The 26,091-nt window shown below is 49.9% G+C and overlaps 1 protein-coding gene across 2 annotated transcripts in view; it reads left to right on the forward strand.

Annotated features, from left to right (window-relative positions):
- Window positions 1-2,798: 2,798 nt before the first annotated feature.
- The window catches only part of LOC138687668 (collagen alpha-1(XIII) chain-like), a 29,173-nt gene continuing 5,880 nt past the window's right edge, over window positions 2,799-26,091 (forward strand). Inside the window, exons 1-3 of one of the 2 annotated variants that reach the window (XM_069795801.1) lie at window positions 2,799-3,460; window positions 3,644-3,958; window positions 11,474-11,543. In XM_069795801.1, the coding sequence (XP_069651902.1) occupies window positions 3,656-3,958; window positions 11,474-11,543 (373 nt within the window). In that variant the 5' untranslated portion in view covers window positions 2,799-3,460; window positions 3,644-3,655. Of the gene's footprint in view, window positions 3,959-11,473; window positions 11,544-26,091 lie in introns of both variants that reach the window. The other variant, XM_069795800.1, reaches the window with a different exon arrangement.

Genomic DNA, 26,091 nt, shown 5'->3' on the forward strand with positions numbered 1-26,091 from the left:
TTGCCCACCCCTTTCCAGGCTAAATGAAGACCTGCTGTAGATACCTTGCTGGCTTGAACCATGCGCATAGAAGCGAGAACCTCATCCATGCCCGGCTCTTCTATTTCTGGCCTGCAGCATGGAGTGGTTCATGCCTATGGTACCTACCTGGAGACAAAGAGGGTTTATGGTCTCTTGCAATGAGGCCACATTGTGCCCTGTGAGGAATCCTCACACATTGTGCCCCTTTGTGAGCACCATGTGTCTGTTGCAGAGCAGCACCGGGCAACCTCTCTGTAAGATGCTTTGATGCCCACGCGCAAGTGCCCCTGAGGAGGACAAAGTGCCAGTACCAGCTACAGACTGACAAACCTGGAGGCTTGCACACCTGTGTGTAACCATGTCCAGTGTGTCAATTGACCCAGTGCCACGTGCCAGATGTGAAATGCTTGCTTTTGTTGTACAGAGGGGTTCAGCTGCTTTGGGAGGTATATATTGCTTTATATTTGCTCCAGATTTCATTGCAAGTTTGTGCTGAGATCCATAACTGCCCCGGATGACCTCTTAGAAGTGGTGGAAGTGTGTGGTTACTGTCCTTGTAAGGAATTGCATCAACCTCCCTGAGGAGAGAGGATTATAGCCTCAAGCTTGGTGTATCAAGGGCAGTCTAGCCTGCTCCAAGAGTCACCAGTCAGTGAAATCACTCCATTTGCAAATGAGCATCTGCTTCTACTCAACCAACCTCGAGAGTCACAAACTTGCAGGAGGGCTTTTTTCAGGCCGGCACCCACCTCCTCTGAGGGCTGCCAAGAGACCTGAAGGTTGGGTCGTGCTCAACCCAAGGAGCGATGAGATGACTCCACGTGCTGGGGCCCGTCTCTGGAGGCAGTTTGTTTGACGAGCAGTGCTGCAGACTTGACATGCGCAGTTGGCTCAGGTTTGTAGCTAAATTAGTCCATTTATATTGGCATGGGATGACAGGGCTCCTTAATGCCTCACGGATAGAAAAATTACCCTCCTGCACATCTGCAGCTAAGGCTTCTGCGTGAAACCCGGCTGAGTGCGGCTCCCCAGCCTGCAGCAGCTATGACATACCCCCTAAATGAACTGATCAGCTGGAGAAGGGCTGTCGGGGAGGCAGGAAAAGGCACTTATAGAGTCATTCAGGCGATGCTCGTGTCTGGACAGCAGGATCTCTATCACAAATCAGAGCGAAAGAGCAGAAAGCTCTCCCCAGCCAGTATGGGGAAATGAAATGTAGACACCCAGCAGACTTCCGTTTTCAGCTTAGAGGGTGCATTTTTGTGATTTTAGTGCTTGGGCTTGTATAAAGGGGAGAGAGAGAAAGAGAGAGACAGCCTTCAGTTGAAGCTATGTATAACACAGGCAGGTAGCTGGAGTCGTCGGTAGTTCAGCCTCAGTCTTTAAGTAGTGTACTTCAGAGCTCTCTAGGATGCTCTGCATCCTGGTTGTCAACTGTTATTTCCCCAAGTAGATCTCTGCTTCCCAAACACTGTATCATCAGCCTCTCAGCATCTCCCTTTCATTTCTCACTGTCTGCTTATTTGCTGTGATGGCAGATGGCATCTTCAGTAACTCCATGGACCACGGTTTCTCTCTGGCAGAGCCACAGCCTCAAAGACTCCTTTTCCTTTTGCAAAGAAATAGGCTGCTAACACAGGCATGGCTGGGAAGAGACTGAGCGGGGGGTAGGAGACCGGGGTGGCTGTGCTTCCCAAATGAATAGACGCCTTGCGTGTGCTGGGTCTGTGGGTTACACGGCTCTGCCCCACTCATATGAGAAACTGTTGAAAGGCTGCAGCCATCAGAGGGGTGTTTTCCATGCGTGCTGGAGCAGCAACACGAATTTGAGCAGCAAGATGACAAGAAACCTGCTAAAAGAAATAAAGAAAGGATTTCCTGCCTCGCAGACGCTAAAACCCCACTTCGGGAAGCGAGTGGCTGTGAAAGGCATGAGGCCATTCAGAGAATCGGGGCTGTGTGCTACTGGGCCCTCCAAGGGTTTGTCTGGTGGAGAAGAAAAAGCTTGTGCTCACTTTAACCTGCTCCCAGAAGGTCTATTTCTTCCAGCCCCCTGAAACAGAGGCTGGGCGAGAGATGAATATGAGTTTTCTCTGCCAGTAATTTCCAGCACAGACTGCACGCAAAATCTTCATTTAAAACGTGTAAATGACAGCAAAGGAGCCACAAGGGAGCCAGAATTTAAGAGACCAATTTGCTGCCCATGTTTTAATGACTGTACGCCACAGCGGGACCCACACTGCTTCGCTGCTGTGTGCACTCAAGAAGGGGATCACAGGCCGGACAAACGGACAGGAGGGGCTCAGCAGAGCCTGCATGTCACCCTGGAGGATAAAATATTGTACATCATGCTCGGAAAAAATTGGGAGAGGTGGGCCTCCCTTGCTCCTGAAGAACAGAAGGCGGCTTTGTTTCCCAGACGCGTGGCTCAGAGCTGCCCTACGGCACGTATTGGGGAGACGGCTGCTGCCCTACGGCACGTAGTGGGGAGACTGCTCCCTGCCAAAGGGGTTTTGTGTCTGGTGCCCCATGCCCAGCGGGACACAGGAGGTGATGGGAAGCTCTGCTTCACTAGAGGGCCTCAGCAGATTAGTTCCTCTTGGTGCCCCCCAGGCTCTGCAGGTTGTATGCCCAAATGAACCCCAAAAGCTTCCCCCCCCTTGCACTGCAGCTTGCCTGCCTGGGGTGTTGCTCCCTGCTGCCCTTTGCTTGTTTTTTTTGCAGAGCCCTCAGCTGCCAGCTCTTGTTTCCAGATGTTTCCCTCTGGTTCTCGCCCTGCCTGGCTCCTCTCCTTAAAATAGCAGGGCCAAAATACCCCACCGCTGGTGCCTTAGGGCTGCCCCGGTGTCTATCCCGTAAAATGCCCTTGGGCTGCGGGGAGGAAAGACGCAGGCTGGTGTGAGCCCAGCCTCTGCTTTACAGTTTCTTTCCTGCCTCTATAAATAACCTCGGCGAGAGTCACTTCAAAGGGAAGGGCTGGCGGCGGAGAGGTGGTTTGGGGACCAAACGGGACAGGGGCGTCCCGCTGCCCGATCCCACCCCGGCGCTTTGCATAAATAAATAAATCATGCAGCAAGAGAGAGGTGGAGAGAGAGGGCGAGCAGAGGAGGTTACTTTGGGAAGCCGCGCAGCTCGCTCATCCCAGCCCCGTAGTTCGGAGGGAGTGTGTCATGTTACAGGGGAGCCGCGATCAGCCAGAGCACAACGTCGCCGGAGCAGCTGAGAATTACCTCTCTCTAATGGGGACTTTCATGTGCGAGTTCCTGGCCGGTCTGCGAAGGAACTGAAACTGGCAGCTTAGCAGGAAGCAAAAACCTACCGGTGAACCAAAAGACTGAAACATAGGAGGAAAAAAAAAAAAAATCCCGATCAGATTTTTTTTCCCCTCTTCCACTCTTTGCTGCAGTTGGATCCTTTTTTTTCTGCACCCCTTTTATGTGTGTGTGGTTTGTTTTTATTTTTTAAAGACCCCCCCCATCCACTTTTGTCATTATTGCTGTTATTTGTCATTTGCTGGCACTGGGATCCCCTTGGACACTCTTTTTCTATGTCTTCTGGATTGTGCTTCTCGGAGTAGGAGTGAGGCTTTATTTATTCTATTTATTTATTTATCGTTTCTCAGGACAGGGAGGGAATGTTGGAAGAGAAGAGCTGGAAAGGCGTCGGCGAAGCAGCTTTTGACAGGGGGTGCGTGGCTCCCCCCAGGACCAGTGACGGGGAGAGATGCTGCCGCCTCCCTCTCCTGCTGGGCTCGGGGCTGCCTGGTGTCTCCTTGCTCTCTCTGGTGCTGAGCCTCCTGCTCTACTTTCGGACCTCCGATCTGCAGTCCCGGGTGTCCCACTTGGAAGCGGACAGACCCACACAGCTCCCTGCCTGGCTCTCAGCAGACCAAATGGAGACAGCTATTTTGGGAAGAGTTGACCAACTGCTTGATGAGGTCGGTGTCCTTTCGTTTTGCATGTATAGTTTGCAGTACTATAGATTTTAGGCACGTGCATGCTCGCATAGTCGCATTATCCATTTTTTTTCCTCCCTTAAAAACGTATTTCTGCACAAGTGATGCTGCTAGGTTGAATTTCCCGTGCTTTCAGGTCCCTCCCACCTCTCAAACCCGCCTGGCGTTTGCTTCCCTCTGCCCAAGCCCATGCTGTAGCTGAGCCCTGGCACTTTGCAAAGGGGGAAACCTCATCTCTGGTCCTAGCAGGGAGGTAAAAGCCTCCAGCCCTCTCCATTTGGTGACTGGTGGCATTGCCTGCTGAAAGAGTTAGAGGTTAAACCTGGGAATCAGTGTGCATTTGAACCCTGGGAGAGGGACAGGCAAGGCACGCTACAGCCAGCATGGCTACGGGAGAAGGTAACTGCAAACACACTGATGTCATGACGGGCTGGCTTCGCTGCCGTGCCAGCCCTGACCCCTTCCATGGCTCCTGGCTCAGGAAAATGAGACACACCGGTACTGCCAGGGTAGTTTCTGGTACTGCCAGAGCATCAGTGCAGGGCATATGGCTGTGCTATCCCTGCTTAAGCCTCATCCAAACCCACTGGAGCCAGCAGGCTCTTCCTGAGGTTGGGGGAGAGCTGCTGCTGAAGAAGCCTGAGCTTCAGCAGGTCAATAAAGAGGGTCAAAAAGTGCAGATTTTTGTTCCTGACACCTTTTACTTTGCTGTGCTGATGCTGCTAGGGGCTGCCTGGGCTCCTCTGCCCTGGGTGGGATAGGTACCCTGCAGGATTCCTTACCTTGTTGGAGCTTTGAAGTGGTTTTGACATGCATCAGGGAGCAGATGGTGGCTCATGTCTCCGAACTCTCCAGGCAGGTCCACACTGACCTGTTCCCACCGCTCTGGGGGAGGCTTGGGGCTAAGATTCAGGGCTGGGGCCGTTTCCACCCACCTCTCCTTTTCTCTGTTTACTCCAGCCTTGCCATGAGACAGGCTGCAGAGATCCCGGGGGCTAGCCCAAACGCTGTTTGTGTCTGAAAAAAATCTTGTGTGCTGCTATTGCCAAACTGGGCAAGGAACGGAATGATCAGAATAGTGGCTATTGGGACCTGCCTCAGGGCAGTGCTGCCTGGCACCCGGGGGAACCTGGGGACCCTGCCACGCTTTCTAGGAGCAGTGAAGGTCTGTGGTGAGGAGTTTAAACCTACAGCTGACACGCTCGGCTACTGTTTACAGGTCTCGTGGGAGCAGTCCCTGGATCGGCTGGGGTTTGCAGCCAAAAGCTGTGAACCTCGAGTTAGCAAACACCGTCGGAGCTGAGGGATGTGGTTTTGAGTGGCCTCTGTGGATGATGAATAAGGGGGAGACAGGGTCCATGTGGCAATACCCCACAGAAAAAAGCCTTTTGGGGAGGCAGAAGTGTTGCAAGTGGCTGGACCTGTGCCCCACAGTTGCACCCTTGCTCAGGGACTCCTTCCCTGCCACTGGGCAGGGGATAACGTGCAGTGGTCCCCTTGTTGCTGCTGGCATGAGTCTCCTGGGAAGTCGCAGTTTATCTCTACCAAGTGATTTGAGACGTGCCACAGGACGCCTCCCTGGAGTGGTGCCCGAGGCCGGATGGCCCCCTGTGTCCTGCTGGCTCCACTGGCCGCAGCACCTTTCTGACTTTTTATAGCCCGGCTTAGCAAGGAAATGGGGCTCTCATGATGCCCACATGCCTGGCAGCACCCATGTTTTCTGAGCAGCCCCTCCTGAGCCCCTGGGGGTGGCCCTAGCCCCCCTTGCAGCCAGTGCGGGGAGCAACCCTGGGACAGGAACCACCGCTTGAGGGGCCAGCACTTGCTCCAGGGTACCACTGCTGTTACCAGCTCCCTGCTGGTCCACAGCTTCACAAATAGCTTGGAGAAAGGTGCCGGAGCCTGTGGAGGAGCAGGGATGCCTGGCCCTCCTGTCTCTTTACACCTCTGAAGGTCTGCTGCCTGCAGGGGAGGAGACCCTCCTTGACTTCGCTGCTTGCTTCAGCTAAGCTCCTAAACCAGCTACTTCAGACTTCCACAACTCAGCCAGAGGCACGGGTGTAGGCCAAGCGGCTCGAGGTGCAGGGTGGGGGTCTGCTGGCAGACAGATGGTCGAGTGGCATATGGGGCTTTTGCTTAGGAAAGAAAACCAAATCCCCCTGGTCCTCCTTTTTATTAGGTCTGAAGTGGGGCTAAGTTGGATGGGTCTCCTGCACTGGCTGGCGAGGGACAAGAAGTACAGAGAAAAACAGGGAAGATAAAGGGGAGCAGGGAAACAATGGGAGAAGAAAAGTGAGGGAAGTGAGAGACAGTGCCAAGCATGACTGGGGGGAGAGGGGCTGTGGCTGAGCTTGCCGTGATGGACGTGAAAGCGGGATATTCATTCCCCCCTGCTCAGACCCTCGCTGCCTCTCACTGCCACATCCTCACAGAGTTTCCTGGTGTTTTGACCTTAATGGGTTTCACAGCTGCCAGCTCCGTATTATCCATCACAAAATAAAATAGCAAAGCTTTAAAGAAACTCCGGCTTTGGAAAGAGCTGGTCTGAGCTGGGCAGAGAGGTGGGAGGTGAGGGAAGCCACGGGCACAGGAGCACGTTTCTAGCTCTGGTGGCTGTGAAGGTCAGCTGGAGGGACATGAAGAAGCAAAGTCTGCAAGGGCTGATAGAGGACCTCTAGGGTTATGCTAAAAACCTGTACTGCTCTGTGCTCCGAGCTGGAGCATGTGGTGCCCTCCAGACTGTGCCATGTTTTGCGTCCAGGTGTGCCTTGGAGGTTCCCAAGGGTCTGCAAGTCACCATGTGGACACCACACGGACTGCACTGAAAAGTGCAAAATGCAAAAGTCCTGTTAGGTCCCCTTCTTCCAGACAAGCAAAAATAAAGCAAATTGGCAGGGAGAGGAGCTGGGTTGGTTTGTTTAAAACGTTAATTTTAAAGCCAGCTGGTGGGGATGTTTTCCCGGTCTTGGAGCCCAGTTTTGGAGCACCCGCGCCTGGCTGTGGCAGTGTTTCTGTCTCAGTTCAGGATGAACAAGGAGAGGGCGGCAGATGCTTTCCCAGAAGCAGCCCGACCAGTGCTGCTGCACTTGCTACTGTGTAAACCTCTGCCTGGTGTTAGCGAATACCAGAGCGGAATTTTCTACCAGACACAAATTGACTAAGTTTTCCCACAAAACTGTCTGTGCAGAATGAGCCAGAAACAGGTAATTCAGGGAGAACTTTAGCTCCACATAGGAATTCCTCTGCATTTACGGGACATGATAAAATCATACAAAGAGCACAAATAAACTCTCTACTGGCATTTGCAGGAGAGGCAATGCTTTCCAAAGGGTCCTTTCCCATGCTGGGTAACATTTGGTGCTATTTAATTTGCCAAAACCTCGTCAGGGTGGAGAGCAGGATGGATTCAGTGCTGCTGCTAGGAAAAAACCCAGAATTTGTGTGCTAGTAGAGGTAGAAGTGTGTGTGTGTAACACAACAGCAGTTATCCTGTTGATGAGTGATAAGTGCGCTCAGCCTCTCAGGGGCTTGTGTTGAAGGTATTTCTTGTGTCTTTAGTGATGCTGAAGGGATTCAGGGGCTGTGCCATGGATGGGGAGGGAGCATTGATCCCCACTGCTTTCCCAATAGGCTCATTTCCCTGGGACTCTTTCCTTACTTATGCGACCAAAGGAAGGACACCTGAAAACTCCCTTTCCCCCCTGACTTAAAGCTTCTTTTTTCCTCCTTTTGCTTCAGTGTCTTAAGGCACACTGCTCAGTTCTGCTTCCCAGGGTCAGCAAGATTGCTCTAAGCATCCCCTGCCTTGACCTTTAGCTTAGTGTTTTCCACCCCAAAATCATGAGATCTATTTTTTAATTCCAATTTCTCTGGTAGGTAAGCCCCATTTCCTTTCAGCTGCTTGCAATCCTTGAACCTTGATGGTGGTGTTTCCAAACTTTTTGCTCCATCTGGGAGTGTTCACTGCTTGCTTTTGCTCTATGCCACGTGGTCCTGCGATTCCAGGAGCTGGGCCTTTAAGAAAAAAACAGCGAAATTGGAGATAAAACAATAAGAGTTAACAAAACCACCCACCCTTGAAATCTTCCTGATGGTTGTAATAGATTATCTATTTGAGACATGTTTCTTTTAGCTGTTGGAGATAGTGGTGGGAAATGATTTCACCTCCCTGGGTGACTGCAAACAACTACGTCTGCTAAAGAGCTATTAATCCGCCCCCTTTGAAGAAGTGCCCTCTCTTTCACCTAATCTCAAGTGCCCATCCAAAATAGACAGGCAGTTGCAAGGTTTAGGAGGCCACAGCCATGGTCCTTTAATGTCAAAAGAGGTCTCGCTTTCACTGCTCTGTTCATCCAAGCCAGCCCTGTCCTGTCACGCTAGCAGCGAGTTAACACAACCCACGGGAAAAGCCCATGCTGCCTTTATTGCCTGTTTCCAGCACGTGTTTCAGCCCGACCTGCCTGGCCTTGCCCTCTTGCAGACAGAGGGTTTTTCCCTTTCCTCCGCACTCAGCGATGTGCGATGGCTCCCTAAATAATACAGAGGTGCACAGTCCCCATCTTGGAGCCGGTCAGCTGTGGCCGCAGTGCCGGCAAAGGCTTTTTCAGGCACTTTCATGTGTGTAGGGGCAAGGTGCAGCCGTTATGTCACCAGAAAACATGACAGGCAAGAGCAAGCAGGCTATGCTGTCAAACTGATCCTCTCTATAAGAAACGTTTTCAGCATTTCTGCCAGGGTAAGAGGTAGCCAGTTGCTGCTCTGATGTTTCATGCTCTAGGTGTCCTCCAGGTGAAAAAACAAACCCGAGATCAGAGATCGCAAACACTAGCTTCCCAGGGACCATGTTCTTTTATTTTTGCTTACAGAAGTCAACCTTGCCCTGAAATTGAATGGTTTTCTGTTGCCCCGGAATGAAAGTTTTCTCTTGGAAAGGCCAATTTTAGAGGAAAGCCCTTTCTTTTTGCTCTCCTGAGCAAAGCCAGCTTCTCGTGTTGGACCAGGTGGTATTTTGCACAGTGGTAATGAGGGAAGCAGAAAAGGCTAGGAATTCATTTTGTTTCACCATCTCAACCCAAAGTTGAACTGAGGTCTCCAGAAGCCAAGGATTTTTTCTGTTGCAGTCAATGTTTGTTTAATAGATTGTGCAGGAAACCGAACTCCAGGCGCTCCTAAATTCCTGGTAGGTTTTGCCTCCCACTGAAAGGGAACAATCCCACAGCACCACTGCCCTTTGCACTCCCTGGGGAAGTGCAGAGCTCCTGGGCTCCAGGGAGGCATCGCAATGGCCAGGGAAGGGGGAAGTACCTGATGGCTGCACAGTACCAGTGCTCTGGGCTGTGCTCCCAGCCCTGCCCAGCAGCACCCATGCCTCCTTCCCGAGGGGCGCCCATCCTCGGGAGTGCTATTTCAGTTGTCCCAGGTGTTTCCACTACCCGGACACTGCGGATCAAGTCATGGGGAAATGCTATCGCTCCTGTTCCTGTCCTGGTCGTGCTTAAGTCCTGCTGTGTCATTACTACCCTGATAAATCCAGTTAGGCTGCTCCTCTCCTTGTGCACCGGTAGAGCAAGCCAGCCAAGGCTTCTTGCAGCAACTCCTAACTCTGCCCTCCCCCCCAGCCATTCCCCCTTGGCTGCTGGGGTGCCTCTGCACTTGGTGGAGCAGGGATCTGTTGCATGTTTCCTTGCAGATTTCTGTCCTATAAAGGGTGGCGCTGCAGCCGGGGTGTTTGGACCCTTGCTGGTTAGGAAATGACTTTCTGCTCCTGCCTGTGTGAACCATCACCCCTCCCCTGTGCTAAGCCCAATTCCCAAACATGGGAACCCCACCCAAAGTGGCAGTCTTGTGTTCAGACATTTTGGTTGGCACATGTGTAGATGTAAGCAGGAATGCATATGCCTACATACCAGTACAAGTATCCAAATAAAGGCTCCGCTGTCCTATTTGTGCCCATGTTTGACCATTAGCACAAAGTGTTCGAAGCCAAGCAGCGTTGCAGAGCAGAGCCATGCCATCTTGGGGTGGCAGCTAGATGGGAACATGCCCAAATGCAAAGATTCACATATCTGTGCTTTTAAACTGAGAAGGTAAACATAGCTAAAATTTTGTATGGGAACTGGCAATTCTCCTCACATGAAACCCTCTTCTCGCCTGGATACCAAATCAACTTGCTATCAAAACATTTCAGTCTACCGTGCAAAAAAAAAAAAAGCTCTGAAAATATTGAATTTCTAGTCAGTCACAACAACCCTTACTGATTTTGACTTGCAATAAGGAAGCCAGTCCTTTCAAAGTGAAAAATGGAAGTGTCCCAGCCAGTTCTACCTTCCCTCATCCCAGGTAGAAATATGTTGCTTTATTTTTTTCCTCTCTAAAAGAAATTTCCCCCGAACTGATGCCTTCTTGCAGGAAGGTGCTCACTTACTTGTGAAAATCAAGTCATTTCTATATGATCCCGGACATGGGCTTCTGTTGAGTCCAACACAAGGCTATTTCTTTTGAAATGTTGGCCCTGGTTGTGAAGTAGGTTAGACTATAAGAAGGTGCAACTGGGATGAACAGTTGGGCTTGAGGGTTAGAAGGGGAGAGGGAGTGACTCCTTAGCACAGGCAGCCCAGCAGCTCAGTCTCCTCAAATCATCTCAAATCATTAACCAAGTGCAGTTCATAGGCATTAATGAATAACTTACTTGGATTGATTTGCATTTTCTTCACTAAATCACAGTTATTTTGATAAAGTCTATGAGGGGTGGTACGGATGCTGTCCCTAAAGTGCATTTTGCTCAGGACATGGGTCAATTTTAATGACATTTCCAGTGAGGGAAGATGCGGTGGCCTCAGGTGGACTCTGTTGACCCTTTAAGAGATACACAGATGGGCCCAGAGAGCAGGAGACTGACACCATTGGAAATCCAAACTCATTGGAAACGAACATTTTGACATGATTCTACCTTGTGGAAGCTCTTGATAGGTTTTGTCTTGTTCTGCACTTGGAAAAAAATTAAGTTTCACAGCCTCTGAAGGCTTCAGGAAATGCCGTTGCTGTTTTCAGGCCACCTTCAGCTGCAATTTTTCAGTGAGACCCTTCCGTCCATCCAGGTGTCTCTATGAGCATAAGGAGTCTGCCACAGGGGGGAAGACTACCTGCTTCAGATCTCCATTTTTCATCTGCTGAGTGGGTCTTCTGAGAAACGCAGCTTTCTCATGAGGACACAGTCACCTCTTTATTCGCCAATACTGGCTCTTGATTTTGTAATGCCTGTCAGGAGGACTACATTTGGAGGCCATTACGAAACTCCCTCAGCCTGCTTCCAATCAAACCCCACATTTCTAGTTAAAGACTATGAACTTTAATGCCTTTCTTCACTCCCTAACTGTTCTGCTCTGTCTCTCCCATCTCTACTTGGGCAGCATCCCCCAGTCCCACTTTTCCAAGAATTTGAGGCTTTGGTTTCAATGGTATTAATGAATCATTTTGCTCTCTTTCCTCTCATAACAGAAATTAAAGTTCCATTTGCCAAGACATCGGGAAGTTCGAGACACACACCAGCGATGCAACTGCCCGGCAGGTAGGGATCTGGGATGGCTAGCATTTTGGAAGGGCTTTTTTCATCTACATTTTGTTGAAAGATTTTTTTTTAATGCTGTGTGGTATATGAATGCAAAGTTATGCATACTTGCATAACAGGGTGCTTGAGGTATAGGAAATCAATATGGAGATGTGTGTAACAAGTCGGGTACATGTGTAAATACTAATTCCACATATGGCAGAAACAGCAGGAGAAGTGATAGACATCCAGGTAGACATCTAGATAGTCAATAAAAAGAGAAAGATACATCTAGAGGGCACATGTTTCCATTCATTTAGGACATCAATTTTGAAGTGGGTAGAATGGCTCTTGGGACGTGCATCTTTCTTGCCGATTTGAGAAGGCTTGAGACACATAGGCTAGACCCAACACCAAAGCTGAACAGCTAAATGTTGGTGACCCAAAATGCCTCTGGGGTGAGAAGATTTGAATTCCTTGGTGTTATACAACTATCTGAGGCATCTTGCAGAATGACAGCCTTCTGTTAGAAGCAGCCATTTATCAGGGTTGAATGAAGTGGTCACTCAAGGTCCTGCTCATATAACATACAGAAATATTATGGGATTGCTTAATTGCATTATGTTTTTAATCATGCTAATATCAAAAGACTCTTTGAGACACATCTTCTGAAGTGGTTTCAATACAATAAGTGACAAATTGCTATGGAAAAAACATTTGTGAATGGCATTTCATTCCATTACTATGAATCATTCAGCCTTCCTCATTGTCTTTTGATGGATTTGACTGTAGAAAAAAATAGAGAAGTGCCAGCTACGACTCGCATCCAAAGTGGAAGTTTTGGGAGAGTTTGAATATGTATATCCAAACTGGGTAGCTGAAGCTCATTTTGAAAAGAAAGAGGCAGGGAAACTTGTGTCTCGATGAGCATCTGAAAGCGGCATTTCCATTTTCTGTTGTTTCTTCTTTGGTTCTCTTTGGTGCCCAGTGTGAGGTGTTTCACAGTGTCTGGTGGTACGCATACAAAGTGTATTTAAGTATGGTCAACAGTGGGATAATGGTGGGTGAAATGATGAATGGGGCTGTCTTTGCTGTAGGTAATGTTGTCTCGAAATCAGTGTATTTAGAATTCTGTACAGACATAGGAGGTACAGTCTCTTGTCAGACTAAAATAGATTTGTAAAGTAGCAGCTCGTAAAAGCAAGAGGTGAAGATATACAGGTTTGTGATGGAAAAGAACTAAAATCCAGGACCCAGACTCGCAGAACATTGGTAAAAGCCTGATTTGACTAGTCCAGATCAGGACTGTTGGACTTTCTTTTTAGTCCCAGAAAGAAACAACAGGAACTATTCTGGTTTAAATTTAAAAGACAGTACAAGTGAAATGTCTTTTAAGTATCTCTTCTCTAATAATCAGATCAAAACTGAGTTCAACTGTTTTTAAATTTCAACCTTTTCCCTTCAATGGGAACACAAATCATAGCATTACTCCATTTTCAAGTTCCTGCCTAGACTTGACATATAAATGCCATAAAACCACAGGAATGAATATCCTCCTGGTGTTTCTGAGCCAGCTTGGAGAAGGAAACTTAGAACTTGAATGCAGAGCAGAGAAGAAACAGATCCACTGATTTTTGAGGCCATCTGAACATGACCCCTTATGCCACGTGTGTGATAGATGAATTGCCCAAGTATTTCAGCATCAAGGCTGGTCACAGATACCCACATCCCTTGCAAAGCCTCAGCAGCAGTTGGTGCTGGATTTCTCATAACACTTGTTCTGTTAAGCTCATAGTATATCAGAAGGACAGCTTTGATTCAGGAGAACAATAATAAATGTCTTATAAAGGTTCAGGCTTCCTTTTTACCTGTCAAACTTGCCTATCTTCATCAAATATCCTATGAACGCAGAAACTATTTGTAAAAATTTCATCCTGCCAGCTAATCCATCGAGGGAAATGAAACTATGGTCCAAAGCTGATGATGTGGCAGGTGAAGTCTTGATTGGCTTTGGGCAGTGCAAAAATGAAGGCACCTTCAGCCAGCCATTGTCTTGTCGTAGACCCTTTGCTCTGGGGTGTTTCCCTTTGGTCTCCAGGCTGATGCAACGCAGGCCACCTGAAAACACCGTCGTGCTGTTTCAACGTGGTCTCTCTTCTAGCCTGAGACCTTGGGAATCCTTTTCCCTGATGCATTTTTTCCCTTGTGTTTAAAATGCCCTAAGGACCAGACAACGTGACCCTTGCGGAGACCAAGGTATTCAGAAGCACTGAGAAGCATCAAGATGTTGCAAGACTTGGCGCATGCCCGTTGCTTCTCAGTGGCCCACTCCACTGCCTGTAAACACATCATGTTCCTCACCAGGAATAAATGTTTATCAGAAGTGACATTTGAATTCATCCCTAACTGTGAGCCAGGTCCCTGCATGGCAAAGAAGGGGAAAAGGAAGACAAGTTCATTTGTTGACCTGTTCAGTACGGATGTGGAGGTCCCAGGCAGGGTCACCCATTGCCACAGAAGAGCTTCAGGACACAGGGGGTTGTGAACGTAAATGATTTGGAAAAGCTGGGAATAGGGGAGCGAGAAGACTGTGAAGTGTGTGACCGTGCTGCGGCTATCTGAGCACACGTGATAAGGACTGTAGGAATAATATGGTCAGGAAAACAGCACAGCTGTATTTATAGCAAACGATAAGGAAATAAAAGTTTCCTTCGGCTGGGAAGCTGCTACTTCAGATCACTTGGTCTGGGGCTGGGTGTGACTACCTGTAAGTGAGATGTCGTTCCTTGGCACTGTGTTTTCTGAGCTCAGAGGTCGCAGTGGGCTTCCCTAGCAGTATCTCAGCGGGGAGGACACGACCCCCAAGGTTAGCACAGCCTTTGTGGATAATTAATGACTCAGTTCCCTTCATCTGATAGATAACCTGTGTGATTCCTTCTGTCCCCACTGCCAGACTGATCTGGCACAACTCCGCACAGGTTGGGAAAGGGCCCTGAAGCCTCAATGGCAGCAATGACTTTACCCAGCTATTCACCACCCCCAGACCCTGTGCCATGCTGGGGCCAAGCATGGACAGGGAGCTCAGCACAGGTTTTGATTTGAGGTTGTTGCGTGCTAGGATGAGACTTGGGGAGTTTTTCTGGGGCTGAGCAGATGCTGGTGGTACCATGGCTTTGATTTCTAGGAGCAAGCCTCCCCTCATGACTTTTGCTCAGGTGAGGGAAATGTTTCTTTTCCATATGGGATCTGGATGTGGCTGAGAGCTCAGGAGAGCTACCTGAGGCTGGAGGATCCTCTCACCGCCAACTGACCTCCCTTGATTTCTGCCATGTAATAACAAAATGCTGCGAGGGAAAAGCATTGTGTTTCAGGCTGACAGGGTGAAAACCTAAGCTTTCCTGGTCTAATCCAGACCCAGTTGCAGATCCAGACCCTGTCTGCCTGGACAGTCTCAAACAGCCAGGGATTACCACCAAACCCCCCCTCTCACAGCCTTCCTGGCGGAGGTGGGCGCTTGTGTATTTTATATACTGTGACTCTCTTTATTAGACCTTTCCCATCTTCCTCTCCTCAGCTCCTATTTTCACAGTCCCCACGTGGCTGTTTTTCACTCTGCTGGCGCTCCGCTCCAGTCTTCAATATCCCTTAAAAAAAAAAAAAAAGGCTGGCTCCTTTCCCTCTGCCCCCGCAATGCTTGTTTTGGTCCAGTTTCTCCTTGGGCAGGTTGGGAGCCCACAGCGCTGGAGGCGGTCAGCCGTGCAAGCAGGGAAGCAGCTCAGAGGGATGCCGAATGGCTTTTCCATCCCTCCCTGTGGCAGCGCTCCGGGGCAGAGGAGGGAGCTGTGCTGTGGGAGGAGGCAGCTCCGGCCCCGTGGGCTCCCGGGGACTGGGGCTGGTGGTCAGAGGGGAGGTTGCACAACCCTTCCACAAACCAGTGCACCTTCTGCTGTTACAGGGGCTTGGAGGCTGGTGTAGGGCAGCTGCAAGGATTTTGGTATTGGCCAGGAACTGGGGTCCTCTCGGGAATGTCTTTGAGGCTTTGCAACGGAATGCCCCCTGGGCATTTCTTCTCGTACAAAACCTCACCCATGTCCCCTGTCTGCCCCAGCCCGGGGAGCAGGGAAAGTCACTTGGCCACTCTCTTCAGCTCTGACTGACCTTACAGGAATACCAGCAGGAGCTGCTGCAACTCAAAAAAGTTGCTGCTGTTTCCCTTCTTGCAGGGTGGCCCGCGAGAGCAAAGGTGCAGTGGTGGCCCCAGTTGCACCCTGGGGCTGTGGGCCACACGGTGTGCACACTTGGTCCAGGCATCCCTCTTGCCCTCCGCTCACCCCCTTGGTTACACCCCTCCCATGCCGGCTGGATCCCTTGGCACAGTGGCAGCTTCTGGAGGAGGCCAGCAAGAAACGGCGTGGGGCTGCAGCAGGGCTTTGGCTCCCACCCAGGATGTGTCACCCAGAGCCGGCAGGGCCAGCTGGCAGGAGGCAGCAGGATTTCCCATGTCCCGACCCCTGCTTGGCCCCGCAGGCTGCCTGCAGAGGAAACGTTGAGAAGGGCAGGACCCGGGCTGGCAGATGAGGGGTTGGTGGGGATGGCCTGCAACAGGGGCAGACCCCTGGGCGGCATGGGCTGAGCCCCAGCCTTGCAGCACCCGGGCAGGATATTGCATCCGAGTGGATGCATCCGTTTCTCCCTTGGGATTCTTATCTCCTCCCCAAACACCTCTGGGGAGTGATCCAAAAAGGGAGGGTCAGTGCCTGAGTCCTGCCTGCTTCCCCCTACCCTTGCACCCTGGCTAGGGTGCTCCTTCTCTTGCCAGGTTGTTTTCATGGCTTTTATATTTTCTTGCTGTCATTTTTAATGAAATCCTTTTTTTAGCTTGCTGGGGCTGCTCAAACAGATCTGAGGGCTCCTGTGAGATTAAAAGCCTGAACACACTGGTGAGACCTGAGAGGATGGAGAAGGTGTTTGGGATCCCTGGCATGGGGCGAGGGTGTGGAAAGGTCACCCCGGCTATTTAAATGCCGGCAGCCACGAGCCATGTCGGTGGCCCTGGCTCAGAGCCATGAGGAACATGAGGTGGGAGTGTGCAATGAAACACCCATCCCTGTGGCCCTCCTGTCAGGAGTTGCATTGAACTAGTTGAAATGCTACAGTTTTGTGTTTGACCCCTTTTCAGGCCGGTAAGTCAGCATGGTTTTCTATGCTGACTATGCAAAAGGTGTTTTCTACTTTGAAAGTGTCTAAATGCAGCTTTTTGACAACCTCTAACCAAAAAATCGGAAAAAAGGACATTTGTCTCAAGCAGCCACTCTTTGCCAAAAGCTTTGAGCTTTCTGAATTGCCTTTTTCCCTTGAATGCACTGGCAAAGGCTTCATGGCTGGGCTGGCTGGAGAGCCGAGCTCCGGAGGCAGCAGTGCCTGGGCTGCCGCGGATGGGCATCTGACACTGCTGCAGCCAGAGCAGCATGCTGCCGTGTCAGAAAATGTGATTCGTTGGCACGGCATCCCCATGGCATGGTACATCTGGAAGAAAAAATTGCAGCCTAATCATTGCTTAAATACTTCTCCTCCTTTTTTTTCCCCCCTTTATAAGAAATCTCTCTGGGAATTCTATTATTCCCTGAAATTTAAATATGTTCCCCCCATCCACATTTTTTGGGCCCTCCAGAGTATACACACACTTCAGCATCGAAGGTTGCTCATGCGCCCTGGCCTGCTGGCTGTATTTTGGGTTGGGGTTTGTTTGGTTTAGACATACTGTTGTTTCATTTGTTTTGAAGATGCAAACCACACAATGAATTCCACAGATTCTGTGAGCAGTTATGAATAGATGGGGATGAACAATTCAGGAAAAAAACAAACAAACAGTTTGTTTGGTCGCTCAGTTCTCTTTCTCCGAACACGTAGGCAGCTGTGGTCTTACACAACTGCCTGCAGCAGCTCAAGGAGTCACCCCTGCCTTGGCTTTTGTTACCTGGAGGTTGCCACATCCATGGCTGAGGGATGGTAAGAGGCAGGAAGGATGCTCCTTATACCTCTAAGCACCAACTCATCCGGCTTAGTCTGCATTTGGGATTTAAACTGACTTTATTAAGGAGTATTTAATTGATTTTAATGAACCTGCTGTTGTTGCCACAGTGTGGACTAGGGGGGCTCGTGTAAGCCATTAATACAGCTGCGAGTGCTGCCCGGGCTGCAAGATGGCTGCAAGGCTAGCACATCCTTATGGAGCTACCATGCCGATAGTTAGGAAGGCAAAAACCTCTGCCTATCCTTCTTTAACCAAAATATGGTTAGAAACAGTCAGTGCATTAAAAAGGGAAGGCGCTGAGGTACGATGATGGGCACAAGTGCTCTGCAAGAGGGTGGCCTGTTTATTTACACCCATCTGCTTGTTTATATAATTCCCTCTTGCCATGTTCAGGCCTGTCTCCTAGACGCCCCAGGGCTCCTCTTTGTCCTTTTATGTGCTTTCTTATTTTAAACTTTTTATTTTAAGCTTTTATTTTAAGCTGGAAGGTGGAAGGAAATTCCCTCAAACACACAGAATTGCTGTGGGTCTTTTTCTCTGGAGGCTGAGCTCTCTCCAAAGGTGCAAACAGGTGAGCATTTGTGTCCAGGTGTGTGTGAGTCCTGGTGGCACAAGCATTAACTTTAATGGTGCTTGTATGTTATATCCCAAATGTTATATCCCAGCCCTGGATTAGCCTTGGCTGTTTGGTACAACCATCCTCCATCCAAAACCAGTCATAAACTAACCTCTTCCCCAGACAAGGGTATGGTGCAGAGAAAGACGTCGTGGATTAAATGCACAGGAAAGACGGAGATTTTGGAGGGAGGAATGGATGCGCAGCACTACACAGGAGTAGATACCTGCTGTGGTGCGCTCCAGCCTGAAGCACGGATTGACGCAGGAGAAAAGCATTGTGGCTGTGCTGATTTATATCAGGTAACGGTCCCACCGTGACCTTTACCATCCCTGCCAGGCCGCATCCGAATAACAGGTCCTGTGGCGAATGGCACCCCGCAGGCAGACCCAGGCCCAACAGGTTGCCTGTGGGGCACCCAGGATGCATGTCGGGCACCCAGGATGCATGTCGGGGGCTGCAGCAGGGAGCTTCTGCATATTTGACGGGTTTGTGTACAGATGTTTGGTAGAAGTGTTTACACCATTGCGTGCCTGTGCTTACAATGTATATGGTACATATGGGCATAAATCAGCGCCTTGACAAAGCAAGGCAAAAACATCCCAGCTGGCTGGGGAAACCCGAAGAGCACATTGCGCTGCTACTGTACGGCGACGGCTTTGATTCAGTGCGAGTGTGCTACCGGGGTGGAGGATTTTTCCCAGGCCTGGGCTGTATGCACATGGCCGGGCTGGTTTGCGTCAGCCGCTGACGCACGTCCGGGCCCCGCGACGTGGGTCTCGCCTGTGCTGCCCATCCTGGCAGCTTTGCGGCGGCCAGAGGAATGAGGGTGAGTCGCACCGGCCGCCAGGCTCAACGGCAGGGCACGGCGCCCGGCGGCATCCAAGCCCCTTGCGCAAAGCATGGGCGCCCGCCAGCCGGCAAAGAGCACCGAAAATACCCGGGACAGGCCAAGGGAGATGTTGCAGATGCCAAGTGGCTTGCTCCAAAGCTGTTTGCAAGGGGACTTTGCTCCAGCACTAATGCTAGCTGCCACTTTGCGCTCGAGGGCAATGGCTCTGTTTGGCATCCCTGTGGTGGGGCAGAGAGTGGGGTTTTGCAGCAGGAGCCCTCCTCTCTGGGGCGTTGGGTTTCAGTGTGGTGATACCTGATTCCCTCTTGGCTCTTCCGGGCATCCGCCTGCGCCTTCGCCCTGGCTGGTGGGGACCAAGGGCCAGGCTGATCTGCTGGTGCCCAAAGGGTGTCCCAGGGCACGGATCAACAGGAAGAGCGGAGGGGTGGCTTTCCTCCCCCAGGATCACCTTTCAGCCCCCATGCCAGGCTGGGGCCACAGGTACGGCTGATGGTACAGGGGGAGAGGCAGCGTTTAAAAGGGAGAGGTTGCATCATGCGGGGCTGGGCGGGCTTTGGGAGGCAGAAACCTCATCTGTTAAACACATACCGCCCGCCCCCTCCCCCCGCCGGGGAACATTCAATCCTCTCTTTGATGGACGTCCAAGAAAATACTTCTTCCACATCCTAAACTTGTTAGCACCAGTTAATCATCTTAACCTTCTTCCCCTCCGAACACACACTCCAATGAGTTTCCCATCGCTCACAGCCGTTAAAGACGCAGCAACTCTTTTCGCACCAGCCTTCGCAGGCAAGTGTACAGCCATTAATTATTAAACATCCTGGCTGTCCCCCAGGTGGGAGAGCAGAAACCCATGTCTCGTGCTGAAGCTGCTTCAAAGTGACTGTCCAGTGAGTCGCTTTGAGGGTGGATGCACTTGACGCAGCTCTCCCCTTCCAGGAGCTGGACCAGGTCTCTGCCCTTCCGTGCACTGCCTCTCTGACATTCATAAACATTGTGAAACATAAGCCCTGGAAAATATTTGCCTGCATTGGGGCGATGCTCCGACGCATCCCAGATTAACATTACAAAATACCAGCTGCATGACAATTGGAGGGTTGGAAAGATGTGCTCACGTGCGAGGTCTGTGCTGCACAGCTGGTGAGGGGAGGGAGCTGTGGCATGACGCCTGCTAACTGGGCATCTGCCCTTCATTTCATCTGGCTATTTCTCCCCTTTCCTATCTGGAAACCCCCTTGTTGCCCATTGCATGTCTTTGCTGTGTTTTCCCCAAATAAGGTTGTGTTTCAGACAGGGGAAAGGCAACTCCTTGATGCACCCTTTGCAGTGCCTATGGCTCTGGTGGGACAGTGATGTGCCCTTTGATGCTATCTACCTCTTGCACATATGTGTTTGGGAGGCAGCCTGCTCGCACAGCCTCCCCGGACCAATTCAATGCCTTGATCCCCAAACCAGGGGCGATTCCTCGTCTGCTCGCCCATCCCGTTCCAACCTGGCCACCGAGGCTTGGTGTCTGTTTCTTCCTCATGCGATGTCTTGGGTGAGCAGCGTCGCAGCCGGACTGTGCAAGCAGGAGGTAATTAAATCAGTGTATTCCCCAGGGAGGCGGCTGATTAACAGCACATTTTCCCCACGCTGGGCGGCTGAGACACACACGGGCAGTATCAATCCATCGCTTGCCTCAATCCTGTCCCTTAGGATGTCTGTTTTTTTCTTTTTCCTTTTCTTTTTTTCCTTTCTTTCAAAGAGAAGATGAAGATTATATCAGCTGAACTGGAATCTGAACTGACAGAGCTTTGTGTGAGGGACTTGTTTATTATGATTTGGTATTGCTCCGGGCAGTGTGTGCGCTGTGCTGGGGACCACCCAGTGATCGTATCCACACCAGGCTCCCCTTGCCATGCAGCTCAACCAGCAGCAGGTAGAGGACTGTGAGGCTGCAGGCCATGCTTCGCCTTTGGGAAGGGGTCTTCCTGAGGCCGAACCCGGTATGGGGACGTGGTGCTGGGTGGACATGGCTGGATGCCAGTGGCTGCTCTTTGCTTGTCCTCGTCCTCTGTCATCAGCCACTGCCATTCAAGGGAGGAGATGTTGCTGGAGGCGATGGCAGCTGCTGGGAGTTGTGTGTTGGCCTCGTCCGTAGCGGAGCTGAAGCACACAATGGGCTGGGATTTTTTTTTTTCCCTTTATTATTTAGTTTTTCAATATTAGCTCCTTATTAGAGGGATTTTGGCAGCAAAGAGGGAATAGTTATGTCTCCTAAAAGGGCAGCCATTGCCTACAGATTAACTCCCCCTTAAACCCTACTATATACAAGTGCAACACAGATGAAAGAGGGGTTGAAACCCCAAAAGCACCCCACAGAGCTTATGGGTCTGTGGCACAGCCCTGGCCACAGCAAGGGGGCTATGTCTCAGCCCTCTGCTCACCAGGGAGCAATGTACCTGGCCCTGTCTGAAACCCGGGGAGAAACTGTAGTATTGTGAGGCCATTTGGCATCCCCTGTGCAATGTGAATTAATGTGGGCTTAAAAACAGAAGGAAAGAAGAGGGGGAAAGAAGTGTGTCTTTTTGAAAGATGTAGCCTCGTGTTTCTTGGTTTACCCCCAATTCGTGTGTGTGGTGATCTCTTGCTTATGGATGACCTGTGTGCTTATAGCAAATGTGTGGGTTTTTTTCTGGGGAAATAGGAAATGGGGGTTATTGGGTGTGGGTGTGAATATTTCTCTTCCCTGAATTTAAAAGCCATCCTGGATAGATCCCTATGCTCTGCTGTTGCATTAACCTGACTTAATGGGCAGGGGTCCTGGAGTTTCTTGGGACAGTGATGGGAAGTGGCTCTCAGGTCCGCTAGGAAGGGAAGCTACACTTGGATCGAGGGCTGGTGTGGGGCATGCACTGTCCCCAGTCCTGTGTGGTTTGGCATGCATTCAGCCATTGCCTCCTCCTCCACATGGGTTTTTCCATGTGCCTTTCCCATGCAGCAAACTGCTGTAGACCTCGGCCCTTGTTCCTCCTCTTTGCTCTTTTTTTCCTAGAACAGTGAGGTCTTGCTATTTTGTAGGGCTTGGGGCTCTTTAGCAGTGGCTGAGCAACCCCAACAATTTTTTGCCAGGTGTGTGTCCCTGCAGTGCATTTTCACCACCCACCCTATGTGGTTTGGAGAAGTTTCTCTATAAATATAATGCCCTTTTCCTCTCCTGCCCTCAGGGCCTTTCCTTTTGGCTGGGAGGAAGAACTTCAGAGTAACTAGTTTCTAAACTTGGCTGGTTTTCCTCCAAGTTATTTTTTCTCTTTTCTGGGGGCAGGGGAAAATACCTCTTTTCTATCTTCATTGCACTCTATTTTCTTCTTGAGATTATCATGGGATCTCTCACTGCTTTAAAAAGTAATGACCTGTATGCCTAAATAAGAAAAATCTTTCAGTCTCAAACAAGATGGAGGTCCTGACAGACCTTCTTATTCATTGAGTCAAATTTGCACAGTGAGAAGATGAGAGAATACAGGTGCTTTCCAAACCACGCTTAACAGGGAGGCAGCAGTTGGTTGGGGTTATTTTTTGCCTTTCCAGTCTGATGGCTCTCTCTACAGCGTGTGCTGTGGAAAGCATCTGGTTTGGGCACCAGAGGTGACAGGGAAGGGATCTGCATGCTCAGTTCATTCTAGGTAAGGAAAGCCATGAATCCTTTTATCCCTGTTAGCCAATGCGGGTTGTCTCCATATGTGCATGCTGCCCCAGCCTGGCTCCTACTGGGCAGAGTCCCGCATGGGGGTAGCCAAGCTAAGCAAAGCTCTCAGAGTTTGAGACGTGCTAAGAAAGCGTCAGCTAGATTTGGATGAATGAATGCTCTCCTCTTCCTGTGCAATAAAACACGCTGAGCAAACCCGCTTGGGCTCAGAAACCCCATTGCATTTTCCCTTTTTAAAGAAGTAGCATCAGCCCCGCTCTGCTCCACATGCTCTGTTTGGAAACAAGGCAGCGCATCAGGAAAGAGCCTGAAGGAAGAATTTATGGTGTCTCTAATTAGTCAGTTTGTCCCATCCTTGAAGAAGAGGATAACGAGCGACAGGGATGCATTGCCGGCCTCTGGAGGAAGAGTGCTGTGGCTAGGCTTATGTCCAACTGCTGATAGGGTAATTAGTGGTAACTGGGAGCTATCAATCATCTCGGGTGGAAAAATGTCTTGGTTAAAGGAAAGACCCTCCCAAACATTTTCATAACTCAAAAGGGTGTGAGACAGGGTCTGGAAGACAGTACTGGCAGTCTGTGAGGTATTTGAGGAAGGAGTCTATTAAAAGATAAATTGAACACAATGGTCTTTTGTTCCTCCCCGGGTAGGTGACAGAATTTGCTGTTATAAAAGTTGCAAAGTATTTTGGAAGGAGGAAGGAAGAAGAAAAGAGTTAGCAGATGGAAAAGAGGGAAGAATAACAAGAATTAGGGGGGGGAAAAGTAACAATGCGCTAGATATTAAAATCAGCTGCTAATTGCAAAAATTATGTAGGAAGAAAATTAATCTATGCAATTTGACAAGTGAGTAAAATGTATCATTTGCATTTTAAGTGCATGATCAGAGAATTTCTTTAAATAATTATTAGCTATAGTAAGTTCCAACGTTCTACTTTTCCCAGACAGCCATGTTATGAAAGAGATTGTAATTTTCAGCAGGAAGTGAAAGTGCCGTGGATTTTGTTTTTTGCTTTACCCAGCCATGATTTACTTTGGCCAGTTTTTCCCTGTGGTTCCTTCCTAATTCTGCAGCTCTCTGAGGAATAGGACTTGTGCAGGCCCTGACCGAGTGCTGAAGAAGCGGTCAGCTCCTCGATGGAGGAATGTCAGACTTTTCCTGAATAACCAGCTGCAGTTTTCAAACTTGTTTGGATCTCCAGAGCTTTCAGACACCACTTTCCCTATTCCTGGCATGGAACAGGATGTGTTAGAGGATGGAGGGTGGGCGCTGCAGAGAGACTATCAATCAAACCTCTACTCTGCCAAGAGTAGGGTTTTATTGGAGTAGTAGCTTGTTGCATTGGCATATGTGTCTTCAGACTAAGAGTTGCGAGCTGCTTGTGGAAATATCTAGGTATTTGAGGTGGACTTCAAAAACACAGAAGGAGCTGGAGAGTTAGTGGGGTAGTGCCCTTGGAGAGCAAGAGCTGGGTAAGAAGTTGAGGAGACTCGGCAGTCTGGCAAGGAAACTCTGTTAAAGGCATGAGCTGAAACCATCTCAGTGCAAAGGACTTATAGTAAGGGATCAGCTAAAGGAAATCATAAACTCCTCAGTGAGCTGGAAGGATTTAAAATGAACGGGTATGCAAGATGAAAATCTGAAAGCCTAGGGTGAGGTGGGACTATCAAGGACACCAAGAAAATGCTGAAGAAGTTCACTGTGAGTGAGAAGGAGACCTTCCTCCTCACTGACTGGAGCATGAGAGCTGGTCACACCAGACAGCAAGGACACCAGATTTTTAGAGAAACGCTGGAAGAAATCTCTGAGCCTTTGAGGGCTCGTGGAGGACAAGTGATGTATCAGAAGATAAGGGCAAGGCAGAGGTGGTGACAGGGAGGAACTCAGTTTTGTTCCGTGATTAAGACCCTGTGGATAAGGTAAATAGACACCATGTCTTCTGCCTTCACCAAGTTGTCTGTGTTGACTCATGCAGCGAGTTGGAGAGCAGGTTGCTATTTGAGATCTACGCTTCACGAGCAAATGGGCTGCTGAGAGGAAGCAGTGAGAATGACCAGAGGTCCAGAAAACACAGCCTCTGAGGAGAGACTGGAAGAATTAGGTTTTGTTTAGTCTAAAGACAAGAGAAGACTGTGGGGAACAGGACAGCAGACTTCAAACACATGAAAGGTAACCGCAAAAAGGAGAGAAATAAAAAAAGCTGTTCTTCGAGTTTGCTGTGCATCAGAGGTCACTGACTGACTTAAACAACAACACTGGAACTTTTGGGTAGTCTCTAAGAAAGATAATAAATATGGCCTTATGAGTCAGGGCATGGGTATCGCCTGGATCAGATCACTAGGGAAGAGCACGATGTCTCCATTCCCAGAGGACAGCAACAGGTTAGAGAAATATTTGCCCAAATGGGCTAGGTAGAGACTTTTTTCCTTTGATTGCTTTGAAGATGTTCCCTCCTTGATTTTATGTCCCTCTTATTCCCCAGGAATCCTTTAATCTCTGTTTGGTTTGCTCAGGGGAGGCAGAAGGGGAAGAGAAAGGGGATAGTCAAGAGCAGCGGTTTTCGGCTTGCGGTTTGCCCAAGCCTGAGGGCGCGCTGGCTCTTTGGCAGAAGGTGGCGGAGCGGAGTGAGCCTGCCACCATCCGGTTTCAATTTACCATCCAGGGGTCCACACCACTACTGGAAAACCCTGAGGGGGCCTCCAGATCCAAAGCGTGAAAACCCACTGGGCGAGCTGACCCCAGGGGCCCTTCCCAACCCTGTTTTCTCTGCTTTCTGTGGTGCTAAGTGCTTCAGCATGGCAGGGACAAATGCGATTGTTTGCTGCTTGGAAAGAGCTTGCTGACCCATGGATGTCTGCCCAAAATGAGCATTGTTCTGCCCTGTTGGCCATCCCACCGTGTCTCCCCCGGTGGTGCCGGAGGTGCTGTGTTCGTCCTGGGTGCAGCCAGCACCATGTGGGCCATCTGCTCTTGGCCCTTTCCTGCCCTTTGTTTTCTCAAGGGGCTCTCCCAAATGTTTGTCAGAATATTTCTGTTTGTCTGTTGTTGAACCATCGTCTTTGAGCACTTTAATCTGCTTAATGGGCTCACTGCGGTTATGCCAACGGCCCAGATTTTCCTCATCAGATTCTTCTGGGTCTGGAGGCCGACTGGCTCCTGTCATCCTTATAGACGTTTCTTGAAACAAGGGGATGCTTGGAGATGCAGTTAGAGTCTGTGGCTTAACTTCACTATCAGACCCTCTCTTTTATTTTTGAGACTGCTGCTTAATCGTGTTAATTTTTCTGTTGAGGCTCCACCTCTTTGTTCGCTTTGAGCATGGCTTCCCATGGACTTCTCTGCTCGGTGCTGTGCTTGAGGCCGTCTCCTTGGCAGGGG

This window comes from Haliaeetus albicilla, chromosome 11 (genome assembly GCF_947461875.1).
Source record: "Haliaeetus albicilla chromosome 11, bHalAlb1.1, whole genome shotgun sequence".
NCBI classification, from domain to species: Eukaryota; Metazoa; Chordata; class Aves; order Accipitriformes; family Accipitridae; genus Haliaeetus; species Haliaeetus albicilla.